Below are 20229 nucleotides of genomic sequence, written 5' to 3' on the forward strand. Positions count from 1 at the left end.
GTGGTCTAGATGATCTTCTAGGCTTAATGAGTCCATGGTTCTACAATCCTATGATTGGAATCAGCAGTAATTTCACCCTAAATTTAGTAACATGACAGCAGTGTCTGTGTCATCAAATCTAATCCAAACTATTTTGGTGGTTTTCAGCTGCCCATTTACACAGTTCTGCATTATGTCCTGTTTACCCACCATTTACCCACATGTTCACTGTTGCTTTAGAGTCACCACAAGCAGATCCTGAATGATAAAATGCTGACTGCAGCCAGGTCCTCTACTCACAATGATCCTCTATAGCAACAATATGTACATTTTCCCCCATACTTGTGTTATTCCCCCAGCACAGTGCTTCCAGATAAACTTGTAGTGAGTCAGTCTCCATGCTTACTAGAAATATGCCTCAGTCCAGGCAGCTCTGCAGTTCCCAAGGTGACAGGACTGCCTATGCTAATAATTAATTTGGTGCACCAGAAATGGACTTACAGACTGAAATGTCTGATACTGAGAATCCTCACCTCTGTGCCAGGAAGTCTATTTTGCTTTAGGTTCGGTCTAATCCAGCAGACCAAACATCCCTCCTAAATACATGGTACAAAGTTGTTCCCAGACTTTCACTTCAACGATTGCAACCTCAACTGGAAAGGCCAACTCTGTTCTTTTACTTGCAGCATTCCTTCAGTATTAAGATTGCCATCACCTGTATAAGGCCTGAGATGCAGAAACAATCTTACTTTTGCTCCTTGTGCAACCTCCATGTGGCATTGTATGGCTTGATCTACCTCTACATGTAACTGGGTGAATTTTGGTGGTCTCACTTATGCAGCTTCTGCTGCTGTTCCACGAGGACACTTTAGAAAAGCTGATGTTCATCTTCTTGGATGAACTAAGGAAAGGCAAACTGGTTTCTAGGGAATAAATGATCTGCCTGTGGTTGACTGGAGATGGGCCCACGAGCTGGGACACTGGGATCCTGCAGAATGGAAATGAGTGCATTTTGCAAGGAAACCCTCGCAGAAGTTATCGTTGGGCTTTATAAAAAGGAGTGCAAGTAACACAGAGAACCACATGGTGGCAATGTGCTCCTTGCAGCGCTGCATTTCACAGCTCTAAACTTTCCCACGCAACATCTCCAGTACTTTATACCTTTCATGCTGTATCTCAAACACATCCCACCAGGACTAGGGGTCTGAACAATCATAAAGTCACAGAATGGCTCAGGATGGAAGGGACCTAAAGCACACTCAGTCCCAACCCATGCCATGGGCAGTGCCACCCAGCAGCTCAGGCTGTCCAAGGCCCCATCCTATCTGGCCTTGAGTGCCAGCTGTGGGGCACCCACAGCTTCTCTGTGTAGCTGTGCCAGGGCCTCACCACCTCTGAGTAAAAAATGTATTCCTAACATCTAATCTAAGTCTCCCTTCTTTAGTCTAAAGCCATTCTCCCTTGTCCTATCATTACCAGACCACACAAAAAGTCAGTCCTCCTGCTTGCAAGCTCCCTTTAAGTATTTGGAAGGCCACAATGGGGTCTTTCCCAGAATAATCATCCTGAAACACCCAAGATCTGATGATGGAGCTGACAAACTGCAACTGCAGGCAACATGTATTTCTAATGGCAAATTAGTCACTGTCCCCACTGCGGTGGGCATTAGATATTTCTCACCAATTGGATCTCCCAACAGCACTTCAGTTCTACTAAAAAGTCAACACAGCTGAAAATTCCTAGCAATTAAACAGTAATCTGTTACAGATCATTTGAGATGCACAATTAACCTGCTGTCACTAAATGGTTACCAAAGACCCAGCTATTATTTCTACTCTCAAGTAAAAAATTCACAATTTGGTAAGTCTGCTCTTCTTTAATAATTGCCACATTTTGAAGATTAGCCCCAAGTCATTTTCTTTGCTTTGGGCTCTCAAAACGGGAGCAGTTTTATCGAGGAGAAAACACTGTATCTAAGATGGAAGGTCTGTATGTCTCAAGGCATGAAAATACACGTGGGCTATACTGTGTCCTGTTGTTTTCAGCTTGGCACAGCTTTGGAAGAGCCTGATCGTAGGCATTTCAATTAATTCTCAACCAAAAGGAGGAAAAGGAGCTTTGCATGGTTTCAGTAGAAGGAAGTGATGTTAGTCCTCCCCATGTTGCTTGAACCATTATATTCTACCTCAAATTGCCAAAAATTTAGAAGCAATAAAGGGACATCTTAGGAGGAGTCATTTGACCTGCAGCAAACTGCTGATGGATGTCTGTCCATATTCAATATGCCACTGGCTTGCATGTGCAAGTATAGCCAGAGCTGTCAGCAAACTTCAGAACAGGAGCACCTTTCAGCTTGTATTTCCACAATAATATGTGTATTAATTAACACATGTGAAGCGTATGGGGAATTTTGTATTTTAGCAAAGAGGTAACAGCCGTTTGTTTTTTTTTTTTTCCATTAACTGTTATACAAACAAATGGCCACATGATAATTTCCCTTCTCCCGTGCTGTTTCAATAATAAGCATGCCAAAAACTGCAATCAAGCAGGAAAGTAAACACGTCCTGTTCAAGCACGTGCCTGTTGTGGTTCCCAGGGAAATAACTCTGTCTTATCTCTGGTAATTAATTCCTACCTCAGTGCCATTTTATTTTTTTTTTTAAGGCAGATGGAATAAAGCTGACAGAAGATGAGTGGAGGATGACGCTCCGCGTGACCCAAATTGCAGGATGCTGCGTGGCGGTGCGCACACACCAGGAGCACAGCTCCACAAGGCCGCTTCCCTCCATCCTTCCCCACCACGTGGAGCCACGCGGCGTCCCGCAGCTCCCGGAACCGGGAGACGGCACGAGGGACGATGCTCCGGGACCCGCAACCTCCCCTGTGGGAGGCGCCCCCCGCCGTGCGCGCTCTCCCCGGCGACCCCAAGGCCCCGTCCCCAGGCTCCACCGGTGCGTGAATCAGAGCCGCGAGCAAACGCAGCCACCGCCGCACGACAGAGGGCGCGGGGAAGGCCGCCGGGGACACCGCGTCCCGCCCACCGCCCGCCCGGCCCGTGCCTTCCCGGGGCCGCGGGGGGGCCACGCCGCCTTACCCCGTCGCCTAAATAAGGGCGGCGGCGGGGCGGTTGGGCGCTGCGGTGAGTGGCGGCGACTGGGGGGGCGGGCCGGCCTTGTCCGCTTCCCAGAGCTTGAGGCGGGAGGCGAAGGCGCGGAGCCGAGCGAGTCCTGGGCGGCAGCCGGCTCCCCGCGGCCTGCGGCGCCGGGCGGACCCGGGGCTCGGCTTGGAGCGGCGGGTGCGGGCTTCCTCCGTTCCTCCTTCGGTTCCTCCCCTCGTCTCGAGCGCGCCGGAGGTGGCCGTTCACGCGCACCCTTCTACGCCGGTTGGCTGGCGATGAGCAGCCGCCGCAGCCTGCCGGGACTGAGTCCGGCGTGTCCCGCTGCACGTGGGGCCGCTCTGACCTTGGCAGCGGCGTCCCGATGTCACCTTCTGCCCTCGGAACTCCTCCGGGCTGGGCGTGGGGAGGTGACGCGTGTGGGGTTGGGGTGAAGGCCCTGCGGACCTGTTGAGCTCGCTGATGCTTCTGTGTTTGCAGGTCCGAGCTCAGGGTTTGCTGTAGAAGTGGCAGAACGGTCGTTAATTCGGCATGTCCACGAGCAGTTTGTAATAGGGTCGTGTAATCACAAAGAAGACGCAGGAGTAGGTACGTGCATGTGTGATAACTGCAGTTTTGACTACTCTCAAGTCTTTTGAAAGTGGCAGTGTGCTCTTAGGGCTCGTACAACTTTCATACTCTCACCTCTCTCTTTGTTCTTCCTTTTTCTGCCAAGCATTCTGTGGCATGTGCTGCTCTGGTGAGTGGCACAAGCTGATAGCGCTCAGCATGATGCCTAATGCTGAAGGCACGTGGTGGTTGCTGTTTGGTAATTCCCTTCATTCAGAGGCTGCCTCACTAATCTGCCTTTCTGCACTTTCTCCAAGTGAGAAGCAATGCTGTGGAGTGCTGTATGAACGCTAATGAGGTGTGAGGAATAATGAGTGCAGCTAGATCCTAGAGCCTCTGCTTTGTAATGAACACCAAGTTTATTGTGTGATCAGAAGTGAAACAGTTCACACAGAATGGCCCAGGTTGGAAGGGACCTCAAGGATCACGAAGCTCCAATCCCCTGCTGAATGCAGGGCCGCCAACCTGCACATTTAATACCAGACCAGGCTGCCCAGGGCCCCATCCAACCTGGCCTTGAGCACTTCCAGGGACAGGGCATCCACGACCTCTCTGGGCAGCCTGTGTCAGCACTAATCTGTAACCATACTGAAATATTGGTGTCATTTATTACAAAATCAGGGTTTGTTTTGGTTGCTTTGGTTGTTTTTTTTTTTTTAACCCTTTTTTTGTGGATTCACACAGTGCATCTAAACAGGTGAAATATGCGAATTCACTGAGTGACAGTATTTGCCCTACTTCTTTCTTAAGCGCCATGAATAACAAGTACGTTCAGAGACAGATTTTCTTAAAGCCTTGTTTGTACTTGAATGCCCATGCTTGTAACAAGGAGGATGTAAAAAGATGTTTTGTACAGTGTCTTTTCTAAGTTTTGGAAGGTGACTTACAGGAAGTTGTATTTTCACTTTATATTTCTCTGGAATATGGTTTGGGTAACAACAGGCTTCAAAAGAAGCACCACAGTGGGTAGAAGAATAGAAAATACTGTTTACTCTGTGTGAAGACAAGCTCACCAGTCAATGAGGCACTGATTCATGTGTGTGCTGATTCGGAAACAGTGGGAGCTCTTTGGCTCACTGTTCTTACTCCAAATTACTTCAAATGAGCAGGCTTGTCTTAACAGCTCACCCAGCGAAATTACCTTGCTGCAAGCTTGAAAACTGAATTCTTTTGAATGTTTTCTTTGAAACTGTTGCCTTTGTATTTCTACTTTCCAGCTGCCTTCCTGAGAGATGAGCTATAGTTCTTATTTTACTTCATAATATATAGTTGTGTAAGAACTTGCACTGGGAACATGTCAGCTGGACCAGCTGGATGCAATTCTAGATATTCGTATTCAGTTTTCCACTTGTATCTTCTGAAAGCCACACAGAAATACTTGATGTGCGTGTATCTGTGTGATCATGCATATAGTTTTTGAGCTGCTGTTCACTGTAAGTAGAACAGTTTTGCAGTCTATTTTGCTTTATAGCCAGGGAGCCAAGACAAGTAGTTATTCCTGCTGGTTGGCATTGGACAGCTGATGGAGACGCTGCTTCTGTAATCAGTAGAAAGGTAATAGTCAACAGTATTCCCCGGAGCTACTCTTTCTCTTTATGTGAGAGGTCCAAGAGTTCTAGAAACTGGAGAGCAGAAATAAGCTGAAGCTGAGTGACGATACTCCGGAGGGTTTGCCTAATATGGCACAAGTAATCAGAACACAGGTTTGCTACGTTTTGGTTTAGCTCTGGGGACGGGCATTCTCTGTTCCCAACTGCCATGAAACAAGCTGAGTGGAAACGAAAGCATTCATGTCATATTCTTGCTTGTCAATTATTGTTGTGAACTGGGTGTGCTTCGTCTCACTTTTACCTTAGGGGGAAAATATCTTGACACCTTCCAGGAATCTGGAGACTTTTCACTCTGCAATAATCAATAAACAAGTGTGAAGCATGAGGATCAACTCTGCTCTTCAGGCTGCTATTGATCTCACAGCAGGAGCTGCAGGTAATGCTGAAGGACAGTTTTAATACCTTTGATAAGTTCTTAAGCAGTTTCCCACTGCTTAGAGAAGTGAGGGAGGGTGGGTGGAAAAACTCACCTTCTGTATTTTAAGGATATGGAAGTAAAACAGCTGACCTTGGCTGGCAGAAGTTGCATTGTCTCTGATGTTACTGTGCTGGTGATGTCCGTGGACTCATTTGTGGTGGAAGGGGCCTCTAAAGGTCATCTTGTCCAAATCCCTAGCAATGAACAGGGACATCCACAGGTGCATCCATGGCTGAGGGATGAACATTTTTTAAATCACCAGGGAAAGCAGTCTTTCACATTCTAAGTCTTTGAGATTCTATGTCTCTGGGTGACATAGAAAGAGCTATGTAACAAAGCTTTTGTTTTTGGAGCAGGCTGAGTTACAGAGACACTAGTTTCTTGTAGAAGCTTATGTGATACCCAGGACTGATTAAATATTGGGATAGAATAGTTAATTTGATAATGTTCATAGGGAAAAGGCTGCAGGAGTTTATGTAAAGTGCTGTTATAACTGGTTTCAACAAATTCATCTTTTTTTGGCCATACTTTATCTATTGCAGTCATTCCTTTTATGACAGTGTTAATGGTGTTAAGTGTAGTTGTTAGAGGTCATCTGCCAGAGTGGAGTAAACCTCAGTCCACTGAGAAGGCAAAGAGTGACTTACAATAAGAGTTCAGTGTACCACCTTCATAAAGCATTTGACCTTCCAATACATTTTGCCAGTGCTTTGTTAGTCTTTGCACAATGCTAAGGCAAGGTAACGCTCTGTTTCACTGTGAGGGAAGACTGTTTTTACTATTATTGCTTTATTGCCTCAAATATCTATTTCTCTTAATCTGTTCACTCTGTGTTCTATATTTTTGTTGTTTCAGGGTTTGCTTATTTTTGCTTTTGTAGGGAATGAGGGTGGAGGTGTCTTTTTAAAGAGTAGCTGACAGCTGCTTTATTTTCCATGGTAGCAACTTGTTATCTGTGCAGTTCTTGACAGTTTTTCTGATGTTCCTTGGTTCTTAACCAGGTGATGCGATTGCTTTTCTTCCCAGGACTTCAGCTAGAGAATACTGTTCTTAATTAACATCCAGGGCAGTGGAGAATGCTGACTTCTTGAGTTGAAGCCTTGTTTGTCTCTTCTTGTCTACTACAAGAGCTGAAAGCTAGCGTTAGCTGAGCAATCTATTTGCCTGGTGGTACTCTCATACAGGCAAAATGCATGCGCCTGGGGTTTGCCCATTTTGTTCTTTTTTGTTGTTGTTGCTTTGATATATTTGTTTTGGGGTTTTTTCCCCAACAGAGATAAGAGAGTCTTAAAATTTTCAATGTCATTCATTCTTATGGTATTGTTCTCCTTCTTTCAGTTTTTGTTTTTTTTTTTCAATATGATTTCAGAGTTCTTAAATAATTGTTCTTGTTCTTTGGTTTTCTTTGCTGCTTTTGTTGTAATAGATGGTTCTGCCTGAGTGTTTGTTTGCCACATTCTTTGCACATACTTGCTCAGTATTGCCTGTGTTCACTGGCTGTGCCTGTTACTGTTATACGTGTCTTTGCTCCCTTTAGCAAGTGTATTTAACAAGGCAAACAGCTTGTTCCTGAGCAAATGCATTACCTGATTTTACCTTCCTCTACAAATAATTTTAACTAGCTGATAAGTAGGGCTGTTCTGAGGCAAGTAAATTGTGAGCAGTAATAAATCAGTCATTTATGTGCCTGTGAGTCATAGTCCTTTGGCTAGGATCTGAGCTGCCTCTAATCACTTCTTTAAAGCAGGACTCTTCTCACCATGCTGCTGTTACTCTTAGGACCACACTTGCCTAAGCTTTCAAGCAGGATATTTGCAAGTTTGTTTTTACAGACATTCTGCTGCTGACTGGAAGAAATTTTTTTCCTTAATATTTGAGATATTAACCAGGACTTTTTGCCTTGAGGTTCCAAAGTTCATTGCTGTACTTGATTGGGCTTCTCATGCCTTTTCCGAAGATGCTGTAAGAAGAGCACTTTCTCTTTTTAGAACAACCATTCAGTCAGCTCCCAATTTTCCAGCTTTGGATTCTCAAAGCCATTGCTGATTATCTTGGTCTTCTTCCAACAGCCATTATTTTATGACCTGTATATTTTAGGTCTACCCTTACACAGGAACCTAACACTTGTCCTGGAGATACCTTTCTTGGCTTTCCTGCAAGTGGCATTTGCTGAGCCTTTCCAGAGTTCTCATCATCTGAGGCTTACATAGCTGTTACTTGGTTATCCCTCCCAGAGCAGACAGCTCTTCATACTTCCCTGTGTAACTTACTCTGAAACTTGCAGTGATCCATGTGGTTGAGAATCAGGTTTTGTGAGAGCTGGGTTCCTGAATTCTTAGAGGCCCAAAACGCCTTTTTGCAGAGGAACAGCAATAAGTGTGTTTACAAAGAGTAAAATGGGTTGAGAATAACCCTGGTTAAACAACCATTTGCTTACACTTTGTCTCTCAGAAGAAAAATAACTGCTTACATGCACACACTTGTTTTTACTTCAGTGTCTTGAGCTGGATTTACAGATAAATATTTCAGTTCAGCAATAAAGAAAAAAAACACCATCTGCCCTCTTTAGGGCACGTTCGTGTCAATGGTACTATATAGAAAGGTCAGGTTCTGTTGTAGGATGTCCCTTCTTTTTGAAAGCAAAGCCCTGTAACAGACACCTTTCATGTGCTTCCTGTTAGCTGTCAGCTCCCGACAGGTTGCTACCAATGTACTCCTGTAATTCTTATCAATAAGTTATGTGTAACTTTTTCTGTAGACTACTGAATTGAATTGAGTTTCACAGAAGAATATTATAGTGAGGGCAAAGTGGTTATTGACAACACTGATGGAAGTATCTCACAAGTTTGTACAAGGGTATTGACCTTGCAATTCAGTTTGGAAAAGATAACAGCATAGGAAACTTTGCCCTCTTGCCCTTTTTAACTTCTCCTGGATGCACTGTTCCAGTATATATGAATACAAGTAAAGAAACTTCATCTCAAGTTTTGAAGGGGAGCACCTAAAACTTTGGTTCTCTATTTATAATGTGTCATCAGTTTTTAGCAGTCTCAGCAGTGCTCCTCTTGTCCTAGAGGAATCTGCCTCTCCTGATTACAAATCATTCAGTTTTGTTGTTGCTGGAACACAGTATCAGATTCTGATCCACTGTATTAATAAGTGAAAACATTGCTTTTTAACTTATCACAAATGCCTTGATTGCCAAAGAATAGCTCTAATTCAGTACTCCTTTATAGAACTGATCAATGTTGATGCTTGCTTTTATTACAGTAGAGACATTCTTACTGAGAATCAAGCTATTAGTGTTTTTATGCATGATTTTTTGTCCTCAGGTGACTAAGTTCACCACTGACAATAGATGCTATTGTGCTGAATTTAGTGCAGTTGTCTTTTCCTGCAGAGAACTGATTCGTCTTTGCTTTCTGCATGACTTTTCTAGCCAAGTTTGTGTGCAGATCCTTCAGTCACCCTCTTAACTTCCACTGCTTGCTTAGGTGGGACAGCCTGCGTGGTGACTGGCCAGCCCTTCGACACAGCAAAGGTGAAGATGCAGACGTTCCCTGACATGTACAAAGGAATTGTTGACTGTTTTGTGAAAACCTACAAACAAGTGGGATTTCGAGGCTTCTACAAGGGGACCACACCTGCTCTGGTAGCCAACGTTGCGGAGAACTCTGTTCTTTTCATGTGCTACGGGTTCTGCCAACAAATTGTGCGGAAAATTGTTGGAGTAGACAGGAAAACAAAGCTCAGGTTAGTAACAGCAGTCTGTTTTGTATTTAAAATGAACTTGGGTGGGGAAAAATTACAGAACTGCTACTTGCAGACATTTTCTGGGTGCAACTGGTATCCCAGGTATCTTTCTGCCAATAATGCAGCGTAGTGTGTTTTGAAATGTAGGTCTTCATGCTAGGATATGGTGTCTTACTATGTCAGAGCCATCTCATGGCTGAAGCTGACTGGTTTAGATGTTCACAACTCAGCTGAAATGCTCAAGACCTGGAGCACTTTACCAAAGAACTGAGCATTGCAACTTATAATTCCCAAGCTGTTCTGATTGTACAGGGGAGATAATGGTTCCTCTTATAGGGAAACATACTGAGGGGAAAGAATGCTCTGTTATTGAATGGTTTTATTGAATGCTATTTTTTTTTCTCAAGTTTCAAAGGCTTCAACATAATATTGATTAGACCAGAGGATCCTTTAAGCACAATGTGTTGTCTACAGTAATGGCAATAAGTGGTTGCCTAATGGATGAGAAAGAAGAGAGAAAATATTTAATGCTTCCTCTGAGTCCTGTCAGTTTGTGTTCTTAGTTCAGAAGATTTCTTGATCCCGATGTGATTTTTAATCAGTGACTTTGGATCTCTTTCAAAGCACTTATTCAGTCTCCCCTTGAGTTCTTATAAGGTCCTGCCCCAGGTGGTAATTATTAATTCTGTAACTGGAAGAGATGGGGAGCAGCTGGTGCTCAGCCACCTCCTCCGGATCATTTGGATCTCATAGATACCTGTCTGCATTTTCTAGATTTCTATTTCTCTGTGCCTCTCCTCTCACCCAAGTCTCTTTGTAGGTAGAAGCCTTCCTGGTGAGTGAACAATCAAAGCTGTTCCTTTAGCTGTCCTAGCTGCCTTTCTCTGAAACTACTGTAGTGCCAAAGCATCTGGGTTTTAAGCTCATGAGACCAGAGCTGTGCAGAAAATTCACAGTGTGAACAAGCTGTGGATTTATGCACTGGCCTAATGATGATAATCTCCTTCTAGCTTGGATGGCTTTTCTCCAGTTGTCTCAATTCCAGCAGTCTGTGTGCCTCACTCTTCAGCATCCCTCAAGCTATGTTTTCAGTTCAGCAATGAGAATAAGTGCACCTTCTCCATCTGTGTGCTGCCCCACTGTGTATAAGAGACTACTTACAGTTTTCCTAGCTCAATTTATTCCAAGATGCAAGGCTGAGCCTCATTCAGCTTTTTTTAATAGCTTTATTCTGACTCATGTCAATTGGCATCTGCAGAAGTAGCTGGGGGAGGTCATGATTTTGTTTTAGATCTGATATGACATGGACAACTACCTGAGTGAAGCCTCCCCCAGCTGTCTAAAGGTGGTGTTACATCTGGTGTTCCCTGCTGCCCGTGTTAAGTTGTGCTATGTCTTAATACTAAGGCCTGATAGGAGCAAATATGAGATGCTGAAACATATCTAATGTGTTGCCACCAGTCCTCATTTTGGAAGAGCCAAGAAGAATTTGTAGTATGCCATTGGGATGGGGGGATAGAAGCTGAGGTGGATGTCTTTCAAATGAGACAAATAAACAACTACAACTCCTCCACTGTCTTTGCTGTTTAAAAAATGCTGTGCTGTCTTACCTTGAAACAGAAAACTTATAAAGGCACAAACTGAGGTGAACCTGACCTTACAGTTACCAAAGCAGTTGCTACCTTAGTTTGGTTTTGTTTTTGTTTAGATTTTTGGTAGTATGTCCAAATGGCTTGGAAGTAAGCTTTCCTCCCTCTGTTCAGGAATACCCTGGTCAAAACACTCTCAAGGACAATTGCAAAATGACACTTTCTCCAGTTGAAGAAATACGTGCCACTGATACACAAGTCAAAAAGAAAACAAATAAAATGCTGAATTCCAGTTCTCTTTTGGTATCCATTAAGCCCAACCAAACTGATCTCATCCCATGCTAAAGTCTAAACTGAGGCACCTATTATTCTTGTTCACCTCAGTTTGACTTTCTCAGTACGTGACAAGTCATCTTAAGTAGATGACTTTCTTTGCAAAACAAGGAAAAAAAAACATTAGTAGAAGAAGCAGCAGTGTTAAAGAGTGGACAGTTCTTGTTCCCATGCTGTGTATTCAAAACTTTCCAGAAAAAATAATTACTCGAGTTGAAAGTAAACTTGAACAGGATTGAAGGTTTATCACTTGTGCCTTGAGACTTTCTATGTTCAAGACCAAAGCCTACACAGCAGGCCTCACTGACCTGTTGTATGTAGAATTAAATGTCAGGATAGGTAGAAGTGGAAGAGATCTGAATTATGGTGAAGTCTTGTTCTAGCTCTTCACATGTATCAGAACTCTCTTTAAGTCTGACAATGTCTAGGGTTTTTTTCCCCTTGAAAGAGGGGAAACTACTTTAGCATGCAGTTAGGAGGCACCTCTTCCATGTTTCCATATCCTGACTCTTCATTGTATAACTCTATTGTCTTATTTTAGCTCCTCAATGAATACAGGGCTCAGCCACAGTTTGTTTTTACTCTGCCTTGCTCTGTCTTTTAGTGGATTTCTTCTCAGGTCCCTGTTATATCAAACTGTGTGTGCTGCAGGAGGATTATGTGACCAGAGTTGTCATTCCGTATTTACTGCATATTACTTAATTGCTTCTCTGCAAAATTGACTTCTTCCAGTCTGATTGTTCTTGTCACTGCCATATCTGAAGCTTTATCTTATGTTGTGATTTAGGTTTCACAATGCTTCTGTGGGCTGAGAAGTTGCAGCTGTAATCTCTGATACTGTGGGTGTTTAAAACCACGCACAGGGCAGATGTCTCCTTTGCATGGAAAGAGGTTCTGTGCAGCAGCAATGCCAGTCCTTGCTGTACTGCTCCCCAGATTCTGAAAGAAGGGAGAAGCCCTGCTTTTTTTTCTGCACTGTTGTCCAAAAAATTCTTTAATATCCTTGTCAGTGGTATTGACAGTGGGGTTGAGTGCACCCTCAGCAAGTCTGTGGATGGCACCAAGCTGTGGGGTGTGGTAGACAGCAGCAGAGAGACAAGATGCCATCCAGAGGGACCTAGACAGGCTCCAGCAATGGGCTCAGGAGAACAACCTCATGAGGTTCAATGAATTCAAGTGCAGCATCTTGCAACTGGGTCAAGGCAACATCCATTAACAGTACAAGCTTGGGGATGAGAGGATTGAGCACAGCCCTGCTGAGAAGGACCTGAGGGTACTGGTGGATGGGAAGCAGGACATGAGCCAGCAGTGTGCCCTCACAGCCCAGAAAGCCAACTGTGTCCTGAGCTGCATCAAAAGCAGTGTGGTCAGCAGGATGAGGGAGCAGTCCTACCCTTCTGCTCTGCTCTGTGAGACCTCACCTGGAGTACTGCATCCAGATGTGGAGTCCTCAGTGCAGCAGAGACATGAACCTGTTAGAGTGTGTCCTGGGGAGGGCCAAAAAATTATCCAAGAGATGGAACACCTCTCCTACAAGGGCAGGCTGAGGGAGCTGGGTCTGTTCCAACTGGAGAAGAGAAGGCTCTGGGGAGACCTGAGAGCAGCCTTTTGGTCACTAAAGGGGAGCTAGGGAAAAGAAGGAGACAGACGCTTTATCAGGATCTGTGGTGACAGAACAAGGGCTTCAAGCTCAGAGAGGGTAGATATTGGTTGGATATAAGGAAAAAGTCCTTTACAGTGAGGGTGGTGAGGCAGTGGAACAGGTTACCCAGAGATGTGGTGGCTGCCTCGTCCCTGGAGACTTTCAGGTGTAGGCTGGATCAACCTGATGGAGCTGTGGTATCCCTGTTCCCTGCAGGGGAGTTGGACTAGGTGACCTTTAAAGATCCCTTTTAACTCTAAAGATTCTCTGGTTCTATCTAGCATACCTTTGCAGGAGCCTGTTCAGATGTATTGTAAAGCAGTGCAATCCTGAAGTGCCAGCCTCTGATTCCTGGCAGCTCACCAGTGTTCTTTGCAGTATGGTTAAAATCACCAAGTCCCAAACATGTAATGCCGTGAGTTCACAGCTTGCAGTGCTGTCTTATTCAACAGCATGGTTTATGTTTGTCTGCACTGTGTCCAATTCACGTGGCTGCATTTGTGGCAGCATGTCTATTGTGGTCCACTCTGCCTTAGTTTCAGACTTGTAGCATCTCCCACCAAAATCCTTTATTGTTACTGGCAAGGTGAATTTGAGTACAGGGTGTCATGGTTTTATGTTTTTTGGTTTTTTTTGGGTTTCAGTATTCCATATCAAAACATCATGTAGTGTACGGGGCATTGAAGTGTCACTGCCCCAATCCCAGGTACCTATCCCTGTACATTACAGCAGTCACGGGATCTGGCCCTTCTGGGTCGGGTGGGGGAGCGCTCTCTTGCTGCCTTGCAGTGGGTGCTGGAGGTGCTTTCCTGGCTGTTCCAAGCTTTTCAGGTTTGACTCAGTCCCAGGAACTCTCTCTCTCATCTTGTCTGATTTATTAGTCTCAATTTCAATTAAATTGTATATATTGTGTTATCTTGTATTCCAGTATCGTAGTAAAATAAGTTTTCCTCCTTAGATTGCTGCCGCTGCTCTTTTCCTCCCTTCTTTTCTTCCCATTTTGTGGGACTGGGGTGGGGGAAGGGCAGAGGTCTGTCGCCCCTGTCACGGATGTAGATTGATCTGGTCAACTCCGTGATAGATTTTGGTGGAGAATGCGAGCATTAGCTAAAAGCATTTTAGCTTTTAGTACGAATCTCTCTCTGCTCTTAGAGAGCTTCGTTAAGGAGCATTATCAGTACTTCAGGTTTCCGTGCTGGAAAACCTGACCTTGTGTCATGGTTTTATGTTTTTCCTTTTGCCTTTCGCCATGATGGTGGTTCTGAGGAGGGCCCCTCGCCTGGATCTTCCTCCACCTCCTCCTCCTCTTCTTCTCTTTTTCGTTCAAGACACAAAGACACTCGTTTCCATTTCTTGCCCTCCATAGGAGCAACTGGTATTGTTACTGGTGTCTCCTGTGATTGATTAGATTTGACTTGGAGATTTTCCCTTTTGGCTTGAACCTCAGCTCGGAAACTCTCTCTCTCCAGAATGGTATTATATAGGGCACGGTAAGCACAAGCCAAACCCCAAATAAGTTGTACCTCCTTAGATTTATGTAAGCAGCATTGTCCCTGACTCAAATACTGGCTTAGTTTCTCAGGATCCCACAGGTGTTCAAGAGTAAAATCCCATGACGTTGCGGGTCCCCATGCTTCTAAGACCTTTCCTAAGCCTCTCCATATCCCCTGCCAGTCATCATTCTCTGGTTTTGGAGGAGACTCCTTCCCCTTATTACGAGTGCGTTGGAATATAATCAGGGAAATTAATAACATGCACACCAACATGAGTATTAATTCAAGATTGGAAAAATGTGTGATAAACTGAGAAGAAAGCCTGGAGACTGGTCTGAACATCGTGTTGTTTGTAAGATCAGCTATTCCATTTGGGACGTAGTTGTTTGTAAAATTAGCCATTCTGTCTGTGATGTAAATGTCAAATTACAAATCATACCACATTGCATGTAGGTATAATACAGGTGTCTCCATCAGTGCCCTTAGGCAGTTATATACGAACACAATTCCACAACAAGTGGATAATCAATGTGATTGATTATTGGCCAGTAGGTTGTGAGTAACACCATTGCTTTTAATCCTTTACACAGCGCCCCCACGATAAAAAATGGGTTCATCGCTGCTGCCTGCTAAAAAGGGGTTAATGAATTGAAGCTAACAAGAGGAGGGGAAAAAAAAAGAAAAGAAAAAGGCACTATCCAGACTAAGCAGTGCTCAAAGATTACAAACATCCCAGAACGCTGGCAGTATGCCTAGTCTTTTGAGGTGTCACGGAGTTGACCAGATCAATCTACATCCATGACAGGGGGCTGTAGGCCTCTGCCCTTCCCCCCCACCCCAGTCTCACAAAATGGGAAGAAGGGAGGAAAAGAGCAGCGGCAGCAATCTAAGGAGGAAAACTTATTTTACTATGATACTGGAATACAAGATAACACAATATATACAATTTAATTGAAATTGAGACTAATAAATCAGACAAGATGAGAGAGAGAGAGTTCCCGGGACCGAGTCAAACCTGAAAAGCTTGGAACAGCCAGGAAAGCACCTCCAGCACCCACTGCCAGGCAGCAAGAGAGCGCCCCCCCCCACCCGGAAGGGCCAGATCCCGTGACTGCTGTAATGTACAGGGATAGGTAGCTGGGATTGGGGCAGTGACACTTGAATGCCCCGTACACTACATGATGTTTTGATGTGGAATACTGAAACCCCAAAACAAAAAACATAGAACCATGACACAGGGATACCTACCTAAGGCAGTTATTGCTCATATTCTCTTTGCAGCAGTAACAAGTCCCCAGATCTATGCAGCTCATAGGAATTCTTGTAAAAGCCAAGGGGAAGGTTTGATTGTGTTAATTCCTCTGCTGTTGCTACATCAAAAAAGGGTAAAGGTTGCACTATATCTTTTGAGGTGTCAAAAGGTTGTATTCAAGGTGGATATGAAAATTTGTTATCTATCTCCATATTTCACACTACCATTCTCCTCTATTGGACCTCCTTCCCCAGGGTTGTCCTTCAGTCTGTCAGTAACATTTAGGATGCACATTTGGATGCTGCCTGTCAGTACACGGCTGTGCACTCAGAGCTTTGTGCCTTCCTCTCTTGCAGTGACCTACAGAACGCTGCCGCGGGCTCCTTCGCCTCTGCCTTTGCTGCACTTGCCCTGTGCCCCACAGAGCTGGTGAAGTGCCGGCTGCAGGCCATGCACGAAATGCAGTTGTCGGGGAAGATAACGCAGGGACAGAAGTAAGTGTTGCTCACGTTCAGTGCCTCTGAGTCCTCTGTGTGTATTTATCCTCTGTCCTCTGTCTCGGCAGTGCCACCCTGGTAACACGCTGTTAGCCAGAGAAGAGCTGTGATGGGAGGGTCATGGCCCATGCTTGGAGACCCCACAGGCACTGGTAAAGATGGTGCCAAGGAGAGACTGTAGGCAGAACCCAGTTCTGAGTTCTACGTGGGCCCTGTTCTCTGCACACTCGTCTAACACTTAATCGTTTCTTGTCCGTAATCTTGTTATTGAGTCACTGAGCATCACTAACTGGATCAATCTCTCCCTCAGTACAGTTTGGGCAGTAGTGAAGAGCGTTATCCAGAGGGACGGCCCCCTCGGATTCTACCGCGGCCTGTCGAGCACCTTGCTGCGGGAAGTCCCCGGCTATTTCTTCTTCTTTGGGGGGTATGAACTGAGCCGGACGTTCTTTGCCTCTGGGAGATCGAAAGATGAATTGGGTACGGTGCCCTTTTCAGGTGGATTCCAGCGTGCTGTCACGGGGTTCGTAAGGGAGAGGGTGAATCTGCGAGGGATGATGCACAGCAGATATAAAACAAAGGGAACCGGATATACGGAATACAGAGATCTGCACTTTGTGCATAAACAGTAATCAATTACTGAAATCATCCTCTTCTAATGGTGCAGGATGCACTGTAAATGGAAAACATGTGCAGTAACGTAACAGTAATATTTACACCACTGTGTAACATCTCTGAACTGTTTCTTCTCAGTGGCTGTTTGGAATGAGATTTGAAGTCTTCTGCAGCACTGCATTGTTCAAATAAATGTATGCTGACCTGTAGAGGTCATTAAAGTGACAGTAAGAGAACATATTAAAAATCAGACATTAAGAAAGGAGATGCCAACAGAGAATAGACATTGTTTGTCTCCTCAAAGACTGAACAATAATACTTTGTCTTGCTGGGAGGCTCTACTTCAGCTGTGTGTATTCTAAACCCTGTTGTTGCAAAATATTCATTAAAATGTGATCTGAAACACAAAGTGACTTTGCATCATGAACAATGATTGATCACATAATAATTTCACTGTGCCAAGTAAAACTCTGTAAGGTGATCAGCGTCACTATGTGGTGTTTCTCTTAACTGTTTCATAATTAACACTAGAAAGCGATTAAAGGTGTGAAGGGAGTGGAGTTAATTTGGTTAATAGTCAAAACAGAGCTCTGAGCTGTGCTTTCTTAGCATGGCCAATGAACTATAAAGCATTCCTTTGTAACCTTTGAGCTTCTGGCTAGACCTGCAATATAGCAGTGGCTTAAAATTAACTTAGAGCTTTCTGAGGAAGCACAAACTGCTCTTCTTTTGTGAGATCCTCTGTGTTCTCTTTGACTTCTGTAGTTGAAATAATGTAATGTGTATGTTGCAAATGTTTTGTGGTGTGCCTAAAAGCTCGCTTCTTAACCCTAGGTCCCATTCCTTTGCTGCTCAGCGGAGGTTTTGGAGGCAGCTGTCTGTGGATTGCTGTGTATCCTGTGGACTGTGTCAAATCTAGAATTCAGGTTCTGTCAATGACTGGAAAGCAAGCGGGCTTCATGGGAACATTTGTAACTGTTGTGAGAACTGAAGGTAAGTGTGCAGGAGATGGAGAGAAGCTGTAGGGCTACGTTTTCAAACCTATTCAGCACCAAAAGCAGCTTAATAAACCTTGTCCATTGATAATGTGTTAGAGACTTTCATTAACAGTTTCTAGCAGAACTATTGTTGCTTCTCCTAGTTTGAGAATCTTGGATTCTAGAAGTTGAGACCTACTTCATTCTGCTCTGCTTGTTGAGTCAGGAAGCAATTCCCTTAAAGCTAACAAAAGCTGATTAAGCATTAAAATCAGACAAGTAAATTTCATTACTTATGCATAAAACCTGAAGGAAGCAGTTAAAGAAGTGTGCTGAAATTACCTCTAGAGGTTGATTTATGACTGACTGCAGGCTGTTTGATAAATCAGTCTGATCTGGACTGGCAACTTGGAGCTTCTACCTAAGCATGTCCTCTGTGGAAAAAGCCTGGAGCAGGCACTCCAGAAGTGGTGTAAGAACATAAATGGCAGTAGATGCGATTCCTGACCCTGATACTGAGGAAGATAGTCAGCAGAGCAGGGGTATTTTGTGGCTCAGGGGTAGTCCTGCCCTTCTTTCTGCCAGCTATGGTACTGCTGCTAGGAACTGCATCCTCTAGTGACAAAGGTAGCCTTCTGAAGACTCCATCATGCCTGAGATGTGTCTCATGCAAGCAACAAAAGTTAAAAAGCTAAGCTCCTGTTAGTAATGTAAGATGCTCCTGTATCAGTATCCAGCAGCTCTCTAGTCAACTGCTACAGCAAGGGCTTCAGTTGTGTGTGGCTGTGTGTACATGTGCAGAACCGTAACTTAAGTGCCCTTGAAAGGTGAAAGCAAAGGAGTTGATGATAAAAGGCATTATAATGAATTGCTAACCAGCTGTAATTTCATTTCCAGGTGTACTTGCCTTGTATTCTGGACTAAAGCCAACTATGATCCGTGCATTCCTGGCCAATGGGGCACTGTTCCTTGCCTATGAGTACAGTCGGAAACTTATGATGAAACAGATAGATTCTTACTGATACCTTCTAGCAAACAGATCAACCCTTTAAATAAACAATCAAAAAGGACTCATCATGATCTGAGAGCATTACCAGATCACTGACCTGATTTTAGGAACTCAATTCCAGTTTAGGATTTGTAATCTTTTAAATTCAAGTGATTTTTATGGAGAGGTGTATGTGCTTCTTGAATTGAGCTGGCAGGACTGTCTCCATCTTGCAGATTCTGCACATCATAAACGCCTGCCTGTAATGGTGCTAAAAAGACACATTGGTTTTTAATGTTACAGACAGAACAGGCTGTGATTTGTTTAAGAGGAGCATTGCTTTAGAGCCTGGGCTGTGACTGCTACATTTCCCATTTCTTGCTAGCAGTATCTGATTCCAAGTAATTCCAATCTTGTCTAATCTTACTGAGTGTGGCTGTCATTTTCTAGCTCCCTTCCACCCTATGACTGTCTATGATCATTGCAGCTGGTTCCTGACTTTGTACTCTGACACACTGATGGCCTTACAGAAGCTAGAAGCTTTCACCCCCTGCTTTTACAGTCCTATGATCTAGAGCTGAGGTAGGGTTGCATTTGAGATAAAATATGAAGTTTCTGGGTGTAAGGAGACAAGGCAGCATTTGTGACAATTGTTTGCTGCAGGCAGTGCTAAAGTATTATAAATGTCACTGAACTAAACTAACATAGGAGGGCTACTGGAAACAGCTGCTTGTTCAAAGCATGGAGTTGTAATGTGCGAGCTCAAGATTAGGTCACCTTGATGTAGATGAGCCTGTGCTGGAAGGAGAGGAAGCTGAAGAGGAAGAAAAAACCAGAGCCAAGTTCTTGAAGACAGCTGATACCATGGGCTTCAATTTACGTCAACTGGAGTCCTGCCACATGTGCCACTTGCTGCAGCTCTTCAGTTAAGTGGAAAGCACTTGTCTCTGGCCATTCACATCACCCTCAGGACTGAAGGACACATATGCTTTCTCCTGGCATTTGCTTAAATATGCAACTTCAGGCCAGTTTAGTGTTACCCAAAATGAGATTGTAGCACCTACTTTTCTAGTTGCTTCCTTCCTTTTCTTTAAGAAAGCAGCCTACTGCCAAGCCTGGACGAAGACAAAGCAAATCCCAGTACAGTGCAGTTCACAAATCAAACCTGGAGGTGTTGAGAGAGATGTTACCTATGTGATGGAGTGACATACTCACCCTTTGGACACAGCCACCTTTTTGGCGAGCAGCACTTTGACACATCACATAGAAATTAGCACCTAGAACATGCCAGTAAGTGGCAGTTTCATGCTACAGCCCCAGAAAGAGGAAAAAGCTGTAGACACAGAGAAAAACATCTCA

The 20229-nt window shown here is 44.3% G+C and overlaps 1 protein-coding gene across 2 annotated transcripts; it reads left to right on the forward strand.

Annotated features, from left to right (window-relative positions):
* Positions 1–2974: 2974 nt before the first annotated feature.
* SLC25A15 (solute carrier family 25 member 15) lies at positions 2975–18952 on the forward strand. Of its 2 annotated transcripts, none has more exons than XM_052670879.1 (8): positions 2975–3118; positions 3575–3682; positions 5560–5689; positions 9226–9484; positions 16150–16287; positions 16601–16770; positions 17740–17898; positions 18780–18952. In XM_052670879.1, exons 3-8 carry the CDS (start codon positions 5635–5637, stop codon positions 18902–18904), a joined length of 906 nt encoding a protein of 301 aa, XP_052526839.1. In that variant the 5' UTR covers positions 2975–3118; positions 3575–3682; positions 5560–5634; the 3' UTR covers positions 18905–18952. The 2 variants fall into 2 exon arrangements, with proteins under 2 accessions (XP_052526839.1, XP_052526840.1); XM_052670880.1 differs by lacking the exon at positions 2975–3118 and adding an exon at positions 3125–3274.
* Positions 18953–20229: the final 1277 nt, after the last annotated feature.

Source organism: Tympanuchus pallidicinctus, unplaced genomic scaffold (assembly GCF_026119805.1).
Source record: "Tympanuchus pallidicinctus isolate F22 unplaced genomic scaffold, pur_lepc_1.0 scaffold11, whole genome shotgun sequence".
NCBI classification, from domain to species: domain Eukaryota; kingdom Metazoa; phylum Chordata; class Aves; order Galliformes; family Phasianidae; genus Tympanuchus; species Tympanuchus pallidicinctus.